Here is a 19,874-nt window from a genome sequence, read left to right as displayed (position 1 = left end):
AGTGTTTAAATTACAGATTGCTACAACATCCACGTCGTTGATCAGATTCTCCACCCCATAATTTCTATTTTCACAATTAAAGCAAGTTGTTACTGGGCATATTTTGAGTCCAGCTACAGAATTATGGCGGGTTTAGATGAATATTTCGCTAGAGAATGTGTCTAAAAATAGCTTCATATTTTTAAATAAAACAGTTCTTTCCCTATTTCAGGGCGAGCAAGTTTCTCCTCGCAATCGTATGAGCTATATATCCTTCACTCAGGACTATAGCTGTAATTCATCAATAGCTGCAAACGAAGGAAAAATCAGAAAACGCTTTGTGAAGTACGTAATTGAGTTACCTCGCGGCGTAGTCCATATTCGGTTCTCACGCATTAATCGAATTTTCTCTGGAAATGCCTCCTATAGCGAATATGACTGTCACATGTCTCCGTTTCACTTCTCTAATTTGTTGTTCATTAGAAAGGGCTTTGACAGGCTTTGTATGGGGCTGCTGTGTAGCTCCATACGCAGGAAATAATAGCTGCGACAAGAATAAAATTTCTAGCGTCTTTAATGTTGGGTGTACTCCATAAGACATAATTTTTCTACGCGTACTGGAAATAATTGAGTAAACAGACAACGAGAAAAAGAGAAGACACTGGCAACGGTAGAGTGCTATAGTAAAAATAGTGAAGCGACCGTTTGTGAAAGAGTCCAGTTTCAAGAGATATTGTATGATGTCACGCAGTGTAGATAACTTTAGGCAACGATATTAAAATTTTCGCGTCTGAGTGTACTTTAAAAAATAACGAACGCACAGTCTTCGTTGAGGAACACAACTTTTATCTGCCCAAGCTACAAAAAATGTAAGTTGATATTTTTGAACTTGAATTGAAGAGGTCAGTGGGAAAAGGTCTATCCCATTTTGTGTTACTGCGAGTTCTACGTTCGGTTAAATTCGATACGCAGTTTATATAGTAGGCAGTATTTTCTAGTATTACATGTGGAACTACTTGTTGCTTGCACGTCACGCCTTCTAAATCTCAACAGGTAGGTGATGACGTGAATCCTTACTTAGTCCTTTCTCCCACCCACCGTTCCAATAATAAAGAAAACGTGGCAGTAAAATGTAAAACAGGAGGCATAATCTGTTAACTTAGCGTCGCCTTAATACGATCAGAAGTGGTAGGATTGATTAAAAATTGTCTCCAAAAATAATTATTTCAGCTCTTACCGAAACTGCAGTTTCTCTGTCCTTAGTAGAAAATATTCTGTTGAGTGGAAATAAAAGCTTAATTCGACCTTCCCGAAAGACTGGTAACAGACAACAGGCGTCTAGAATCCGATCAGCAAATTACCTACAGCATCTCAAGCCTTTGACTACACTGGAAATGAACAACTGTTGGACTGCCTTAAAACTTGTAATATCCACAATAAATATCAATCCAATTTCCGAAAACACCATAGTGCAGGTACTGCGTCAACAAAACTGGCTGATGACATTAAACATGCCGTGAGCAGACGTGAGGTGAGCATCATCAGTTAGCCTACTTGAGCGAAGAGTTAATACACAGCCTACTCGAGAAAACCTTTTAATATAATTGATTTAGGTATATTGCTTACGGGATTGAAGCAGCTGAATTGCTGTCACGGTGCAATATGTTGCTCGGCACCTACGTTAGGCAGAGGTATCAACTCACCATCTGTGTATTCGAGATACCATCGTGGACACATGAGCGTTCAGAATTCCCTCAGTCTTCCATCTTTGGTTCAAATGATTCAAATGGCTCTGAGCACTATGGGACTTAACTTCTAAGGTCATCAGTCCCCTAGAACTTAAAACTACTTAAACCTAACTAACCTAAAGACATCACAAACATCCATGCCCGAGGCAGGATTCGAACCTGCGACCGTAGCGGTCCCGCGGTTCCAGACTGTAGCGCCTAGAACCGCACGGCCACCCCGGCCGGCCTTTGGTCCACCCTTCGCTTTTACTATAGCTTGAACTCTGTTGGGGACACTTTCAACTAGGTGTCTCAATGTCTGTGGAGGAATGGCAGACCATTCCTCCTCATGAGCCGAAACATGATAAGGTCGTGATGTTGAATACCGGTGTCTGGAGCGAAGTGACTTTCTAGCTCATCCCAGCGGTATTCCATTGGATTTGTGTCGGAACGTTTGGCAGGCCAGTCCGTTTCAGGAATATTATTGTGCACAAAACATTGCGTCACGCTTGCTACATTTATGACAGGGTACATTGTCATGCTGATATAGCTATCGTCTGCGAATTGTTCGTGTACTGTATATAATACACAAAGCTATAAAATGTGTTCGTGTCCTTCCACATTTAGCATTTTCTTATGGGCTGTAAGGAGACCATATACTCCAGCCACGGAAAACACCCCCATACCATAACACAACCTCTTCCACACTTGACTGCTGGCACTACATAAGGTGGCAGGTAACATTCCCCACGCATTCGCCAAACCAAAACACTTACATCGGATTGGCGCAGGGTATTAGCGTGATTCATCACTGGACGTCACTCATTTCCCGTCATGCTCTGTCCCGTGACGTTGCTCTTTAGCCCACTTCAAGCATAGCTTACCACTGACTACAGAACTGGGTGGCTTATGAGGAGCTGCTCGACCACTTCACTCCATTCTTTTCAACTCCCTACGCACACAGTCATTGTGCTGGCTGGACTGCTGATAGCTCTCTGGAACTCATGAGTGATTGCTTCTGCTTATTTCATGAGACCTTTTTACAACCACCCTCCACAATGTTCGACAGTCCCTATCCGTCCGCACGTGTCTTCCTGCTCTTGGTTTAACTGTGATTGATCCTTCGTGGTTCCACTTCACAATCACATCACCAAACAGGCGACTCGGATGGCTTTAGATGAAATATCTCTGATAGATTTGTTACTCCGATGACATGCAATGACTACGTTCGAAGTCATTGAGCTCTCCTGAGCGACCCATTCTGCTTTTTCTGCATATCTAGTGACAACACAGTACTTCGTGCCTCCTTTTATGCTGGCGGGTCCGTGTCTTGTGACATCTAGTGATCAATTCTGCATTACATGCTGGTGCCTGGCTACTTTTGATCAGATTGTGAAAATGTTCCAGTTGAACTCCAGCAACCTAACTCACTTTAAGTCATCTTCCACATTGATGATTAATTTTTTAGCGTGTTCTATAGTAACTTTACGTGTCTCTCTTCCGCGTCAAGGCACCAATTAATCGCCGAGAAACGTCATTACTTTTCTTTCGACTTCACTGCCCAACATTCTGCATGCACTTGAAACCACATTACAAGCCGACAATTAATGCTTATTGCCCTTTAGTGTAAGTTGTGAGGTCTTGCCCAATCGTCTCCCATAGGGTGCCCAAAGGATGCTGCGTTCTTGGAATGCTATACAACAGTTCAAGAAAATAACATTACTAGTTTCATTTCAATAAAACAGATTGACAATACTTAACTTTGAAACAACAATGGTGTCGCAAGCGATGGGCGGCATGCAGCATAAATCCGGCTCCTTTGCTGTATACAATACTCATGTAAGTTTGACACACAGCTTGTGGATCACTCATAACTGCTATCGTAGCACTCTCTGCTAGGCCTGTCCGTATTTGGTTGACGAATGGCAGCTATCTCTAAATGTAGAAAACTGTGAGTTAATGAGGGTGAGTGGTAAAAACAAACCCGTAATGTTCGGATACAGCACCAGCAGTGTCCTGCTTGACACAGTCACGTCGTTTAAATATCTGGGCGTAACGTTGCAAAGCGATGTGAAATGGAGCGAGCAAGTAAGGGCTGTGGCAGAAAAGGCGAATGATCTGCTTCGGTTTATTGGAAGAATTTTAGGAAAATGTGGTTCATCTGTAAAGGAGACAACATATAGGGTATTAGTGAGACCTGTTCTTGAGTACTGCTCTGGTGTTAGGGATCCGTACTACGTTAGCTTAAAGAAAGACTCCGAAGCAATTCATAGGAGGGCTGCTAAATTTGTTACTGGCAGGTTCGAAGAACACACAAGCTTCTGGAAATGAAGTGCAAATCCTTGGAGAGAAGAAGACATTCTTTTCGAGGAACGTTATTGAGAAAATTTAGAGAACCGGTATTTGAAGCTGACAGCAGAAGGTTCCTACTGCCGCCAACAAACGTTTCACATAAGGACCACGAAGATACGAGAAATTAGGTCTCGTGCAGAGGCCTATAGACAGTCGTTTTTTCCTCGCTCTATTTGCTAGTGGAACAGAAAAGGTAATGACTAGTGGTAGTGGTACAGGGTACCGTCGGCCACGCGCCATACTGTGGTTTGCCGAGTATCTATGTAGATGTAGAAACGAACTACATTACTCGTCTTTCAACTCCACTGTCCTTCAGCTGCCCCCATCTCCCTGCTCTATATATATTTTACATTGACGTTAGTTTCTCTGAGCACAGAACTTAAATTACAAAACATATACCTGCGTAACATTTACATACATACAAAATTTAAATATTTCAGATAACATAAATAATACTAGTACGTATAAACTCTGTCTCACTTTGAGAACAGAAGATATGACGTTTTCCTCTCAGAATGTGGCACATAAAAAAAGGCCCTTACGCCTTGAAACGGCCTGTGTAATAACGTCAGCTGTTTCGTCCACCGTCTTATATAATTGTGATAACTTTAGGGGTGAGGCGTAGACGATACGTGGATGGGACGACACATGTCTGACTCGTTGCTTTAAGACTCTCCAGAGAATCCAGATCGATAGTGTCAGGGAGAATGGACCTCCCTGCAGGGAACTGATATCCCCTGGGAACGTTAAAAGCGTTCGAAAGCGGTCATGCTGTCCCTTTCTTGTCATGATGGTGAGCAGGAGACAGCGTAGTGTCCACATTACCAGCAACACGCAACAAGTTTCCGTATCACTTTTCTGTCCTTTTCAATTATCATTTTATACCCTGACCTGAAGCTTGCGCACATCTCTGGTGGTCTTTGCGCCTGTTTAATAACAAGCACTCTTCGCAGTACGAAGTATTGTCATGCACGTTTAATTATCACCTAAAAAAATAAAGTTAATTAGTTATATCTTCGTTTGTTTGCCGATACATGCCTGCAGCTCTGGTTAGGAATGTGAAAAACCGAACACTTAAAACTGATATCGGCAATTTAGTTCTGAATAACAGGTATTTTTCGGTATTTCTGTAGGCTCGGTTGTAATAGGTATTTTTTTAAGTTTTACTAATAACCGAGTACAAAAACCAAAATATCTATTAACCATAGTAGCAGTACTAAAATTTTTCGTTTTTAAATCAACCTTTTTTTAAGGAGCAATTTTTATTCGTAATATTTGCGTTGGTTTCAATATTGCGTTATTATAGAAAATGGGAAAAGCGATCAATGCTATTTTAATAACAATGGCGACAGAAACGAGCAGCAAACACATGGCATAAGAACTGGTGCAGCATTGTTGTGTCGTGGCTTAAGGTACGCGAATACGTGCAGTGTGCCCCCACCTAGTATGTAACGGTTGTTTCTCGCTGTCATCGCCGAACATCAGTTGTATTGCAGAATGGCATTAACACTGGTCTGGATATATATTTACCAAGTGATGTAGCAATGAAGTACACTGCTTCTTCCCTTAAAAGATTAAAAATCTGTCTGCCAGTACAAAGGGAAGGAAATTATGGTAATACTAATTGATTAAAAAACTTAACAACATATCATTCATAGTATACTGTTCAATAAAAATAGCAAATACCTGATATGCTGCCTTCTCCTACATGGTATGGCAGTCTAATTTTGAGGCGACTGCTCACGGTAAGCGGAAAATTCATGTTCGAGTCACTGGTCTGGCACAAATTTTCACTGTCGTCATTCCATTCTACAGCTGATGGTTGTCCATATGCGTAGCGGCGAACACGTTTTACGCATTACATGACGGCTGTTATTGTGGTAGCGACTGTTCCTTCGAAAATGCTTGCATGCCCGATGCGCTGTAATTCGAGAAAACGCATGCACTGCAATATCGTATCTGTCACGATGGTGTTCGTTGGAGTCTTCGCTGCTCGCTTGTCTCCCCACACGAAAATGGAAATCATACACGGGCCGTTCCTTGCCAGATGCAATATTATGCAGTTCGAATTTATTGCTTAGAGCCCAACTGCTACCTGAATGCAAATCTGTACCAAGTTACCGGCAAGATACTGCAGCAAGTTATTCACGTACCAGCACGTCTTTTTGGCGAGAAACGTGCTGCTCAGGATTTCCGTTACACTGCAGAGAGTCGTACGAGCTAAGACTCCTACGAACACCTCGGCAACTCAGAACTATAGAGATTACTTTGGACGGAACTATCTTGTGCCCTGGGAGATACTCTGTGATACTCTGCCGCAAACTGCAAATATTAAACAATGAAATTCGGGTCTGATATTTCTCCAAATTTGTAGAAGTGTTTATTACGTAACGGGAATTAAGCAATTGAACTTCATTCTCTTCGGAATTGATGTCCATCATTGACATTAATATGAGACGTGGCCACTATGTTCACGATCACACTCTTGCATTCATTGAGGCGCAGAAGTAAACAGCCTCTGAATGTCTTCTTCAATAGTCGGCCGGAGTGGTCGAGCGGCTCTAGGCGCTACAGTTTGGAACCGCGCGACCGCTATGCTCGCACATTCGAATCCTGCCTCGATCATGGATGTGTGTGATGTCCTTAGGTTAGTTAGGTTTAAGTAGTTCTAAGTTCTAGGGGACTGATGACCTCAGATGTTAAGTTCCATAGTGCTCAGAGCCATTTCAGCCATTTTTCTTCTCCAATAACTTCTTGCCGTGTCTGAAACACACGCTATGTCACTTCATGAATACTGCTGGCTGGGGGATGTTAGGAAGTATATTTCTTTTCATCATATTCCAGACATATTCTATAGGTGATTAGTCAGTGTTGAGTCTTGAGTTATCCTGTGGTAACATGCCATTTCGTATCCTAGTCATAAGAGGACATGACAACAGGCCTTACCATTGTTTCTACATAGTGCCGAGCATTCAGCCTGCGTCTGACAATTACGAGATCAGTACTGCTGCCACATCCAATAGCTCCCCACACCATGATGCCAGGAGATGGAGTGCCATGGATCTGGTGGATCGCTGCTTCTGGTGACCATCTTAAGCGTTAATTCGACCACCACAAACAAAAGCGAGACTCGTTGCTGAAGATCACAGAATGTCACTCTGTGTGCCATTTGACGCTGGCTCTATTGTCTGTGGTGTGACCTGGTAGTCAAGAGATGGCAGGCTTCGGTTACGATTGTGGACGGGGCCGTAATTAGTTACTATTGGTTACCTCTTACAGTTACACACAATTAAAAAAAAATACCACATGTTAGCCGGCCGGGTGGCCGAGCAGTTCTAGGCGCTACAGTCTGGAACGGCGCGACTGCTACGGTTGCAGGTTCCAATCCTGCCTCGGGCATGGATGTGTGTAATGTCCTTAGGTTAGTTAGGTTTAAGTAATTCTAAGTTCTAAGGGACTGATGACCTCAGCAGTTAAGTCCCATAGTGCTCAGAGCCATTTTAACCACACGTTATTAATAAAGGAATAAACAACAGTGTAAATAATAGTGTTTTCAGTGAATTACAATTTAGCATATCACCATTAAATACAGATACAACAGATAATGTTTTAAAAGCAAGCCACTGTGATCTGGGCAGGAGGCCTTACACGCCAGGAATGGCAATAAATTAAGAACTGTTTAAAACTCGCAGCAACTTACAAATTACAGGTATTGAAATAGGAAAGGAAAGTCGCCACAAACACAGCAGAAGGCATCAGACGCCAGAAATGCCAGTAAATGAGATTTTTAGGCTTACTGTTAAAATACAAATACCAAATTATAATTTTAAGGCAAATAATCACTATCAAGCCTGAAGGCTTTACACGCCAGGAACGGCAATAATATAAAATTAATTTGAAACCTGCTGTAAAACAGCGAATACAACAGGAAAAGTTAATTAAATAAAAAAAGCAGCTGGTCCAGACGGTGCTCCAGGAATCGACCTCTGAGAAGGTCCGGCAACCAAAACTCTCGCGAGCGATGAGATAGGCGGCCAAGAGTTGCATTCACTTCACAAGATGGTAACTAGGACTAGTGGCAGTCTATCTAATGACTAATGATAATCTTGCTGAAGCTACCTGATGTCTGATAAACCAAATGCAACGATGGAGCAATACGCCAAAGCCGGAACCGGCGGTCTGCACTACGTCCAGAATACTGTGTTTGGAGCGCCCGGAACGAGAAAGGAATCAGTACCACCAGAGTAGAAGAAACACCAACCTGCCTACAATCAAGAAAGCTGTCAAAACTACACGCCTGACCGGACAGCAGCGGCAAGGCGAAGAAATGTACACCGCCGTTACATACACTAACCCCCAGGGCAGGTAACTGGGCCGTTAGCGCCCACTAGGCAAGAAAAATACCGCTGGTTGAGCTTAACAAATTGTAACAAGTGAACGCAGTAAATAGTAATAAGAAGTCGAGGAAAGCTAATCAGACCCGCTTTCCCCAAGCACTCCACTCACTGCTCTACGCCTCGGCGTCACTACGAGCAGCAAGACGAACCCAAGTCACTGGAGAATCGCGAGATATCACAGTGGTGGAGGTTTATCTACTTGGATTGAAATGCACTCATCTTAAAGCTTTCTGGATCCGGTTTACGACGAGGTCGTGCACCCTCGTGACCACAGCCCTTCCATCCGGCAGTCCATGCGTCCCGTCAGAGGTCCCGGCGTGTTCGCACACTGCGCGGACCTGGCTTCTCCTCCGTCCCCAAACCGAACTCGCACACTCACACAACCCTGAAAAACAACGACGTCGCCCCAAAGATAGGGCAACAGTTACTACATATCGATAAACGCCGCTGCTGCCACTAGCGGACGGGCAACGCTTGCGAAACCGATTGGCGCCAGCCAACACGAGAAGAAGACAAACAACCGCAACTATGCCAACTAAACGATACCGTCTGGCCTCCAACAGAGGGCGGAAACCTACAAACAGCACCAACGCGAGCAGCAGCACTGCTCATGTGGTATGGTGTCAGAGGTAAACGACGCCTGGCTACTTCAGATCTCTACCCAGCTTCCCATCATTTAGTGGCGTCACTCTGCCCTTAAACTCTGCTCGGATCTCAGCTGTTGTAAACCGTCTGTTCGTCAGGACCAATCGAACTGAACAATTCTACGATCTTTTCGAGGTGCACCCCTTCTGGAACGACCGATGCCTTCTCTTTTTACCACACTGTTGTCATGAGGCCGTCTCGCCGCTACTCGTTCTGCAGTCACTGCACTAGAGGCAATTACATATGGGATCTGTCAGTGTGTTGTCGCGACGTCCAACATTCCAATAATTCGACGATTCTCGTAGTCCACAGGGGCCGATAAACTGCTTGAGCACATCCACCTGGACATTCTGTGTTGTAAAAAATTCCATTAACGTTAGGCACACCGAAATCCATCATTTACTCACCCCATTCTTCATCTACATCTACAAAGCATACTCCGCAAGCCACTTTGCAGTGTGTGTAGCACCGACACTTCCCCCTTCCCTATTCCAGTCGCTATCGGCTAGCGGGAAGAACGACTGCCGACAAGCGTCCATGTGGGTTAGAAAGAAATATATTGGTTGACTCTTGCAGGAAAGTACGCTCTCTGAATTTCGACAATAAACCACACAGTGATGCAGGACGCATCTCCTTCAACGTCTGCCACTGAAGCTGGCTGATCATCTCCCTGACACTTTCGTGCTTGCTAAATAAATACGCAACAAAATGCGCTGGTCTTCTTTGGATTTTCTCTATTCTATCTTACAGTCCGATCTGGTACGGAACCCCGACTGACTAGTAATATTCAAGTCGAGCGAGGGTTTTGTAAGCTACCTCCTTTGTTGACGTGCTGCATTTCCTGAGAGTCCTTCCATTTAAACTCAATCTGGCATCTGCCTTTCCTGCTATTAGTTTTATATGGTCATTTTCCATAAACTGCCCCGTACGCATACCCCTATATCTTTTGTGGAAATAACTGTTTCCAGTGATTATTCTGCAATCTTTAATCATGCAATAATGGGTATTTCTATCTATGTACGCGCAATATGTTACATATTTTTATGTTGAGGCTCAATTGCCACTCGCTGCACCAACCGTCGATGCTCTACAGGTCCTCCCGCATTTCGGTACAATTTTTCTACCATTGTGATTTCTTCGTATACAACATCATCATCATCCGAGAAAAGCCTGATGCTGTCTACCACGTCATTTACATATAATGCGAAAAGTAATAGACCTGCAGAACTTCCGGGGGGAGGGGGGGGGGGGGTACGCTCGAAGTTACTTTTCCGCTCCAAGACTTCCCTCTATTGAGAACAACATGCTGAGTTCTGTCTGCTAGAAACTCTTCAGTCCACTCACTCACTTGGTCTCTGTTCCATAATCACGCCTTTCGTATGTCAAGCAAGACGCCATCCACCTGGGCGCCGGCGTCCTGGGCCTAGTGAACGAAAGGAACGAGCTGGATTTTACACAATATTTGCTTTCGGAACCCATATTGATCCCTACAAATGAGATTTTTTCATCTGTAGGAATGGCGTGTTCTTTACTGAAAGTACAGAAAATCAGCTCGCATAAGGATTAAATTTTGGTCGTCATTTCTCAAAGGTATGTGAAATCTGGTTACGCAGGACACAGCGGATCAGGTTGTGGAAAGGGGCCAAGATAGTTACTGTTAGTTACACAAGAACACACAACTTTATTCCTCCAAAACCAAAATGCATAGTTTTCTCTTTTAAACAACAAGCATCAATTCACGGCTGAGGGCCCAAGTTACTTCTCAATAATAAAGTTTAAATAATTCATTTTAAAACACAAGGATTTAGAGAAACGGCTGAAGGCCTTACTTAAGCAAAATTAAAATATCCTTCAATAACTCCTTTTAAGGCAGAAGAATTTAGACATACGGCTGAAGGCCTTACTTAAGTAAAATTAAAATATCTTCTCGGTTAAAGGCCCAAATAATATTTCAGATCAGCAAAGGAAATTCTTAAAAGGTAAGCATTTACCAATTTCGTCTAAAAGCCATATTAAGGAAAATTTAAATTAATTCCTCGGCTGAAAGCTCAATAATATTTCAACATAATAAAAGGCAACCTTTGAAGACAAGCATTTACACAGTACATCAGAAAACCATCTTAAGAAAACTTGAAATATCTTAACGGCTGAAGGCCCAAACAATTATTCAAAATAATTAAAGACAAACCTTAAAATAAGCATTTACACAGTACGGCTGAAGGCCATTTTAAGAATACAAGATCATTAAAGAGAAATCTTACAGACAGGAATTTACACATTACGGGTGAAAGCCACACATTTTAAAACAAACGCGGCTGAAGGCCTAAATACAGAGCAAACAAAAAAAATGGTTCAAATGGCTCTGAGCACTATGGGACTTAACTGCTGAGGTCATCAGTCCCCTAGAACTTAGAACTACTTAAACCTCACTAACCTAAGGACATCACAAACATCCATGCCCGAGGCAGGATTCGAACCTGCGACCGTAGCGGTCGAGCAGCCCCAGACTGTAGCGCCTAGAACCGCTCGGCCACTCCGGCCGGCACAGAGCAAACAAGAATTTTAAATAAACACGGCTGAAGGCCTAATCTTAAAATACTTCACATAAGATTCGGCTGAAGGCCATATACTGAACATAGGACAAAATTAATACACGGCTGAAACCCTGTCACAGTACTTGCGACAAAAGAAAATCATAATCACAAACAACAGAAACAGAACAGCGGTGCTCAGAAGTGTCCAAGGACTGGCCTGGAGGGTGGGGGGGGGGGGGGGGGGGGAACTCTAACACAGCTTAGGTGAGACAGGCAGCCAAGCGTAACACTAAATAATCGGGTGGCAGCGCGACGTAGGGACGGCTGACGAACCAACCAAGAACCTAATCAATTCCCTCTCGCATCCGACCGACTGGCTACTACAGTACGCAGACAGTATTCATCTGCTCAATGAAAATCACAGAAGCTACACACAGTTCCACGTAAACACTTGCACCAAGACCTCCGACAATCCTAAAACCAATCACCGTGGAACAACAAGGAGAAATCACAAGTCACACACACAGAGTGTTTCCGTAAGCGGTGGGCGACCAAATACACTTCGTCCGATGAGACGACCAACCGAACGACCAACCAAGGTCGTCCCCACTCAAGTTATGAGTGTCGGCAACGGTCGGGCGAGTCTTGGCTGTGCGGAGCTCACTGCAGCTCCAACCCGACTCAACTCGATGTCCGTTCGGAACTAGGAGGCACGGCGACCCGGGCACACTGGCTTGGACCCAACCATGCAGAGAAAACACTTGCCCATTGGGCACTCAAATCTTTGCACCAGGAAGGAACTGACCCACGTCCGGCAAGATGACCAACTGACGAGGCTCAGAAACGGTCAAAAGACCAAATACACGTCGCCCGATGAGATGACCGACCAAACAACCAACCAACGGTCGTTACCGCTCCAGTCACCTTCCGTCGGACACTACGTGTGTGTCGCCAGCGGTCTGCGAGTACTGCCTGTCCGGAGCTCACTGGCGCTGCGTCCCGACCAAACTCCCCACAGACCACGAGCCGGTCGCTCCAGAGCACTTATCGATAAGCGCTGCTGCTGCCACTCACGGACAAGCAAACCAGAAATCTAGTGACGCCAGTAAATCAAATTAAAAGAAAACAAGGCGACAGAACCATAAAAACAAGATGACGAGCAATAAACGGCACGACCGCGAGCCGCGCACGGCTCAGTGTGGAAATACTGGGCGTAACAGTTCGGTAGCATTCCGTCAAGTTATTGATGGTGCAACACTTTCCATTTCCGCGAGTGTAACGTTAATGAGATTTTTCGGCCTACTCGACGCCATAAACGTGTTCGCGTGTCACCTCTGAGCGTAGCGGTGACGTGTCGGCAGGAGCGGTTCCTGGTGAACTCTACGGGCGCGTCGGGCAACGGCAGCCTGTGGTGGGTGCCCATCACCTACACGGACGCCGAGCGGAGGGACTTCGGCGCGACGAGGCCGCGGACGTGGATGCGTGCCCAGCCCACCCTCCACCTGGACAGCCTCGGCGCCGCCAACGACTCCTGGGTCGTCTTCAACGTCGAAGAGACAGGTCAGCCACCACTAACCTAGCTACTCACTTACAGCTTCCTCTTCTTCTATCTTTCTTTTCTGTCCGCTTTTACATCAATCTTCTGACCATTTTTATGCGGCTCTCCAGTAGGTCCTCTCCTGAACCAACCTCTTCATCTCCGTGTAGCACTTGCGACCTACATTCTCAATTATTCGTTGATGTATTCCAATCTCTGTCTTCCTCTATAGTTTTTTACCCTCTGCAGCTCCCTCAAGTACCGTTCAAGCTATTCCCTTATATCGTAACGTATGTCCTACCACCCTTTCCCTTCCTAGTGTCAGTGTTTTCCCTATGTTGCTTCCTTCGCCGGTTCTTACCTTATCAGTCCATCTAATTCTCAACATTGTTCCGTAGCACCACATCTCAAATGCTTTGATTCTCTCCTGTTCAGGTTTCCTGCAGTTCATGATTCACTACCATAGAATGCTGTGCTCCAAACGTACATTCTCTGAAACATCTTCCTCAAATTAAAGCCTACGTTTAATACTAGGAGACGTGACTTGGATGGAATTGCCCGTTTTGCCTCTATTGACCTGCTTTTCATGGCCTCCTCGCTTCGTTGTCCACGGGTTCTTTTGTTTCCAAGATAGCAGAAATCCTTAACTTGGTCTCCTTCGTCATCTCCAGTTTTGATATTAAGTTTCTAGCTACTATTTGTAGCTTTTTGATGTATGTATTACTAATGAACTAACACGGTATCATTTGGAAAGTGATTTAATAACAACTATGAGTCGGAAGTAAATGAAACTGACGCTATAATCATAATTCTGTGATGGGGCATAAGTGAGGTTTGAACACGGGTCTCCTCCTTTAAAGTCCAACACCGTGAGCACACAACCACGACGCCGTGTTTCTTGCAGTTCACTCGATGTTGCATAATATGAGCTCCTATTTTCCTTCTTTATTAGGAGTTCAGTACACTTTCTTCCTGTTTTCATGCTTGATCTGTGCTCAGTTTTTGACGGGATATCCACTGGGCCATTTGGCCACTAAATCTGAGGACGGTGCGATGGGGAGTTTCCCTTGTAAGTTCCAAGCCGTGTGCAAAAATGAGTTTTCAACAACTTTCCGATCACCTTGTGCGATTACGCGGAAGATGTTAGATTAGATTAGATTAATTATTCATTCCATAGACGCATAAAAGAGGGAATCCTCCTGGGTGTGGAACACGTCAGATAAACACATTACAAAAATGTGATTAGAAAATCTTGAGTTTCATTAATTTTAAGGATCTTCAGTCAATAAACAGTAGAATTATGTACATGAATTAAATTTAAACTTCTAATATTTACAGGTTTAATACTTACGTCTGCTTTCATTAAATCCATCATTCAGACATTTGCTAGTTTCTTGGCTATTACAACCAAGTATTGTCAAAAATTAAAGTAAATTATTCATTTCAGTGATCCTCAGTTAAGAACAGTCAGATTATGTACAAGATTTAAAATTAAACTTCCACTATTTACAGACTTAAGACTTACATTTGCTTTCCATACATCCATCATTGACACAGTAGGTACTTGACTGTTACAACCAAGTATTGTCAAAAATGAAAGTATAATAAATTTTCATTAATATGGTCTCCTGCACTTGTTGAGAAACTCATGGATGGAATAGAAGGAGTTGGAAACCAAAAATTCTTTTAAATTGTGCTTAAATTGTGTCTTGTCTGAAACTAAACTCTTAATGGTTGCTGGTAACTTATTGAAAATATGCGTTGCTGAATACTGGACTCGTTTCTGGCCAAGAGTAAGTGATTTTAAATCTTTGTGTAAATTTTTCCTATTCCTAGTATTGATACTGTGTACTAAGCAGTTAGTTGGAAAAAGAGATGTATTATTTACAACAAACTTCATTAAGGAATACATATACTGAGAAGCTGTGATTAATATCCCCAATTCTCTGAATAGCTTTCGACATGATGTTCTTGGATTTACACTACTCATTACTCTTATTATATGCTTCTGTACTTTAAAAATTTTTTCTCTGTTTGTGGAGTTACCCCAAGATATGATACCATATGACATAATGAAGTGAAAATAAGCAAAATATGCCAGATTTTTTATATTTATATCTCCTACGTCTGACATCAATCGAATTGCAAACACAGACTTGTTTAGGCGCTTTAGCAGTTCGTTAGTATGTTGCTCCCAACTGAATTTATTATTGTTGTGTACATAGTTCCATGTAGTCAGCGTGTACACAACTTTCCCACTAGAGCGCGCCCCGCTAAGCACAACAGCGCAGGCGCAGCGCTCGTCCGTCTCCGCACTACGAGATGGCGCTGTCTTAGAGACAGACCAAATTCTGCTTCCGCCGATCCGCATATTAATTTGTAACGCAGCCAATGAGATTGCTGCTAACGTAGAACCTTTTCTCCTTGTGGATCACACTCGCGCAGTGATACCTGAACGCGCGAGGTATTATAACAAGTGTACAGACCTCCGATTACTCAGTCTGCATTAGTCTGTACCAGTCTGCACCAGTCTGTACGAGTCTGCATTAGTCTGTACCAGTCTATAGTCAAGTTTCAGTCTGCGCCTAATAAGATTATCATATTCGTGTACATAGCCATGAAGAGAAATGTATAGACACTTCGTGAAGTATCAGAGATGTGAGAGTAAGATTAACGTACCAAGACCCAAACAAACTTCAGATTGTCAATTGTAAACAGCATCCAGAATCAAGATACGTAATGTCTATATTTTTTATTATTTTAATAAATGTGTGTGAAAATTAATCAAGTTCCGTTTAAAGTTGGTCACCGTCAATCTGCTACTCTAAGGGTGCAAGTGGCATTTCTATCGTCTGACCTAACGGCAGAAGATAAACACGCCACGATAAGACCACGAGACGTATTGCTGACACTCGACTACTTCGTTAGAGCGACAAGTCAAGTAATCTGATGGTGTGTGTACTGAAGGTCTTACAGTACGCACACCACAATTATCAATTTGTAGTCCCAAGAATTTTACACTCTCAACTTCTTCTATTTCCATGTCATCATATTTTATACACACACCAGAAGGAAATCTCTTGGACATCCTGAACTGCATATAGTGGGTCTTTTCAAAGTTTAATGACAGTGAATTGGCTATGAACCACTTATTAATGTCAGTAAAAATTTGATTAGCTGCTCTTTCTAAATTTATATTTGATTTACTATTTATTGCAATGTTTGTTTCATTTGCAAGTAAGACAAACTTGGCATCTGGTAATGTAACAGATGACAGGTCATTAATATACACAAGAAACAGTAGTGGGCCTAAAGTGCGCGTCATTTATGACGGCGGCCGAGTTTAGGTTCGTTCTGCGCATCTGACGTCACAAAACACAGTCAGCCAATGAACAGAGAACGACGTTGCCAGAGCACGGACGAGTGTCTTCAGTTTTAGAAACGTTCAGTCATAAATAAAGTAATTGAACAAAAGCAATGTCTTGATAGCAGACTTTCTTTTATAGAACGTTTGGAAAAAGCATTCTTTATACCAATTGCTTCATATTCTATTAATTAATTAAACCAAACAAGCAATAAGCCTCCTAATTCAGGCGATAGCAAGGAAAGGTATTTGTGTCATTCTCACTTACCGCTTTGTCGCAATAAAGAACAGCGGTAATTGTTTATTTCCTATTGTACTTCGACGAAACGTGAGTAATTCGTAATCATACCAACAGTGTTTTTCGGTATTTTGCGCGACATTTTAAAGTGCTCCGGGAGATATACCAAAAGTCGAGCTGCGTTAGCGTAATGGTTAAAGTGTATGGCTGCTAAGCGAAAGGTTCAAACCTTGATCGGTGCTTAATATTTTCTTTATTTAAAAACAATATCGAAGTGTCTTACTTCATGAATTTTATTCGTTTGAATGTAATTTTTGGAAATTTCTAGTGGCAACTAAAATCGACCATACGGAGAGTATACACTATGGACTTTTACCTCTGCAAACTCTTCAAAATTTCGTGCAGTGGTTTACTACATCTAATGCTGCACAATAACTGCATTGAAAATCGAAACAAAATTAACTCATTTATGGGGGTATCAGTCAGGAAGATGTGCAAAAATCAAATTTTTGGGCCAAATGGTTTTCGTGAAATCGAATGATAAAGTGTGTCAAAGCAGTCGAAACACCATGTCTCTGCACAGGTGAGCAGTGAAATGATGACAAAATCGCGCACATCGCGGAATGCGGGGAGCACGTCTCCGTAGCAGCGAAAGGGTTAATGCGGCCGTGGTGGCTTTACTTCATAAACTGCGCGCTCCCCCCTAAACGTAAGTTTGCGAACTATACTATGGCGCTGCTTCTCTTGTCGCGTACAACTGGCAACGCAGCAATCTCCTGCTTCTTGGCGGGCATGCGCGAGCCGCCAAGATAAAAGAATTGAACTATAGTAAGTGCAGATTCAGTGTCCCTTGTGAGAGGCGTCGTCCCGTGTCGTGCTGACGCCTCGCCCCGTGTCCGGCAGGCTTCTACCGCGTCAACTACGACGAGACCAACTGGCGGCTGGTGCTGGCGGCGCTGTCGGACGCGGGCTCGGTGGAGACGCTGTCGGCGGTGTCGCGCGCGCAGCTGCTGGACGACGCGCTGTCGCTGGCGCGCGCCGGCCGCCTGCCGTACGCCACGGCGCTCGACCTCACCACCTATCTGCGCCACGAGACCGACTACCTGCCCTGGAAGGCCGCCTTCAACGCCTTCTCCTACCTCGACGGCGCCCTCATCCGCTCCGCCGACTACGACGTCTTCAGGGTGAGCTCGATCCTCTGTGACACTCCAGTCTCATTTTCTCCACTCCATATATGAAACACTTTGGCACCTGCGACTGTTGTAGGCACTCACTAGGTCCGCGTCCTATCATTTTTGTTACCGAGTAAGGTCGCAGTCCGTTCGCACTAACCATCTACCAACTTCCTACATGAGTACACTGCCTAATCAAAAGTATCTACACTACTGGCCATTAAAACTGCTACACCACGAAGATGACGTGCTACAGACGCGAAATTTAACCGACAGGAAGAACATGCAGTGTTATGCGAATGATTAGCTTTTCAGAGCATTCACACAAAGTTGGCGCCGGTGGCGACACCTACAACGTGCTGACATGAGGAAAGTATCCAACCGATTTCTCATACACAAATAGCAGTTCACCGGCGTTGCCTGGTGAAACGTTGTTGTGATGCCTCGTGTAAGGAAAAGAAATGCGTACCATCACGTTTCCGACTTTGATAAAGGTCGGGTTGTAGCCTATCGCGATTGCGGTTTATCGTATCGCGACATTGCTGCTCGCGTTGGTCGAGATCCAATGACTATTAGCAGAATATGGAGTCGATGGGTAATACAGAGCGCCGTGCTGGATCCCAACGGCCTCGTATCACTGCCGGCCGGTGCGGCCGAGCGGTTCTAGGCGCTTCAGTCTGGAACCGCGCGACCGCTACGGTCGCAGGTTCGAAACCTGCCTCGGGCATGGATGTGTGTGATGTCCTTAGGTTAGTTAGGTTTAAGTAGTTCTAAGTTCTAGGGGACTGATGACCTCAGATGTTAAGTCCCATAGTGCTCAGAGCCATTTGAACCTCGTATCACTAGCACTCGAAATGACAGGCATCTTATCCGCATGGCTGTGACGGATCGTGCAGCCACGTCTCGGTTCCTGAGTCAACAGATGGGGACGTTTGCAAGACAACAACCATCTGCACGAACAGTTCGACGACGTTTGCAGCAGCATGGACTATCAGCTCGGATACCATGGCTGCGGTTACCCTTGACGCTGCATCACAGACAGGAGCGCCTGCGATGGTGTACTCAACGACGAACCTGGGTGCTCGAAGGGCAAAACGTCATTTTTTCGGATGAATCCAGGTTCTGTTTACAGCATCATGATGGTCGCATCCGTGTTTGGCGACATCGCCGTGAATGCACATTGGAAGTGTATATTCGTCATCGCCATACTGGCGTATCACCCTTCGTGATGGTATGGGATGCCATTGGTTACACGTATCGGTCACCTCTTGTTCGCATTGACGGCACTTTGAACAGTGGACGTTACATTTCAGATTTGTTGCGACCCGTGGCTCTACCCTTCATTCGATCCCTGTGAAACCCTACATTTCAGTAGGATAATGTACGACCGCATGTTGCAGGTCCTGCACGGGACTTTCTGGATACAGAAAATGTTCGACTGGTGCCCTAGCCAGCACATTCTCCAGATCTCTCACAAATTGGAAACGTCTAGTCAATGGTGGCCGAGCAACTGGCTAGTAATAATACGCCAGTCACTACTCTTGATGAACTGTGGTATCGTGTTGAAGCTGCATGGCCAGCTGTACCTGTACACGCCATCCAAGCTCTATTTGACTCAATACCCAGGCGTATCAAGGCCGTTATTACGGCCAGAGGTGGTTGTTCTGGGTACTGATTTCGCAGGATCTATGCACTCAAACTGTGTGAAAACGTAATCACATATCAGTTCTAGTATAATATATTTGTACAATGAATACCTGTTTATCATCTGCATTTCATCTTGGTGTAGCAAGTTTAATGGCCAGTAGTGTAGACACCTATTACTGGATTATGGGGTGTTCCCACATTTCGCCTCTATGGCAGCTTGAACTCTGCTGGCGATACTTCGAATCGGATGTCTGAAGGTCAGTGAAGGAATGGCAGCCCATT

The 19,874-nt window shown here is 44.1% G+C and overlaps 1 protein-coding gene across 1 annotated transcript in view; it reads left to right on the top strand.

The window, feature by feature from the left end:
• The window catches only part of LOC126418899 (aminopeptidase N), a 310,305-nt gene that overhangs the window by 228,773 nt on the left and 61,658 nt on the right, over positions 1 to 19,874 (top strand). The window contains exons 10-11 of the mRNA XM_050085916.1: positions 12,996 to 13,194; positions 17,677 to 17,957. Of these exons, the coding sequence (XP_049941873.1) occupies positions 12,996 to 13,194; positions 17,677 to 17,957 (480 nt within the window). The remainder of the gene's footprint in view (positions 1 to 12,995; positions 13,195 to 17,676; positions 17,958 to 19,874) is intronic.

Source organism: Schistocerca serialis, chromosome 9 (genome assembly GCF_023864345.2).
Source record: "Schistocerca serialis cubense isolate TAMUIC-IGC-003099 chromosome 9, iqSchSeri2.2, whole genome shotgun sequence".
NCBI classification, from domain to species: domain Eukaryota; kingdom Metazoa; phylum Arthropoda; class Insecta; order Orthoptera; family Acrididae; genus Schistocerca; species Schistocerca serialis.
This window is presented reverse-complemented; position numbering and strand designations above follow the sequence as displayed.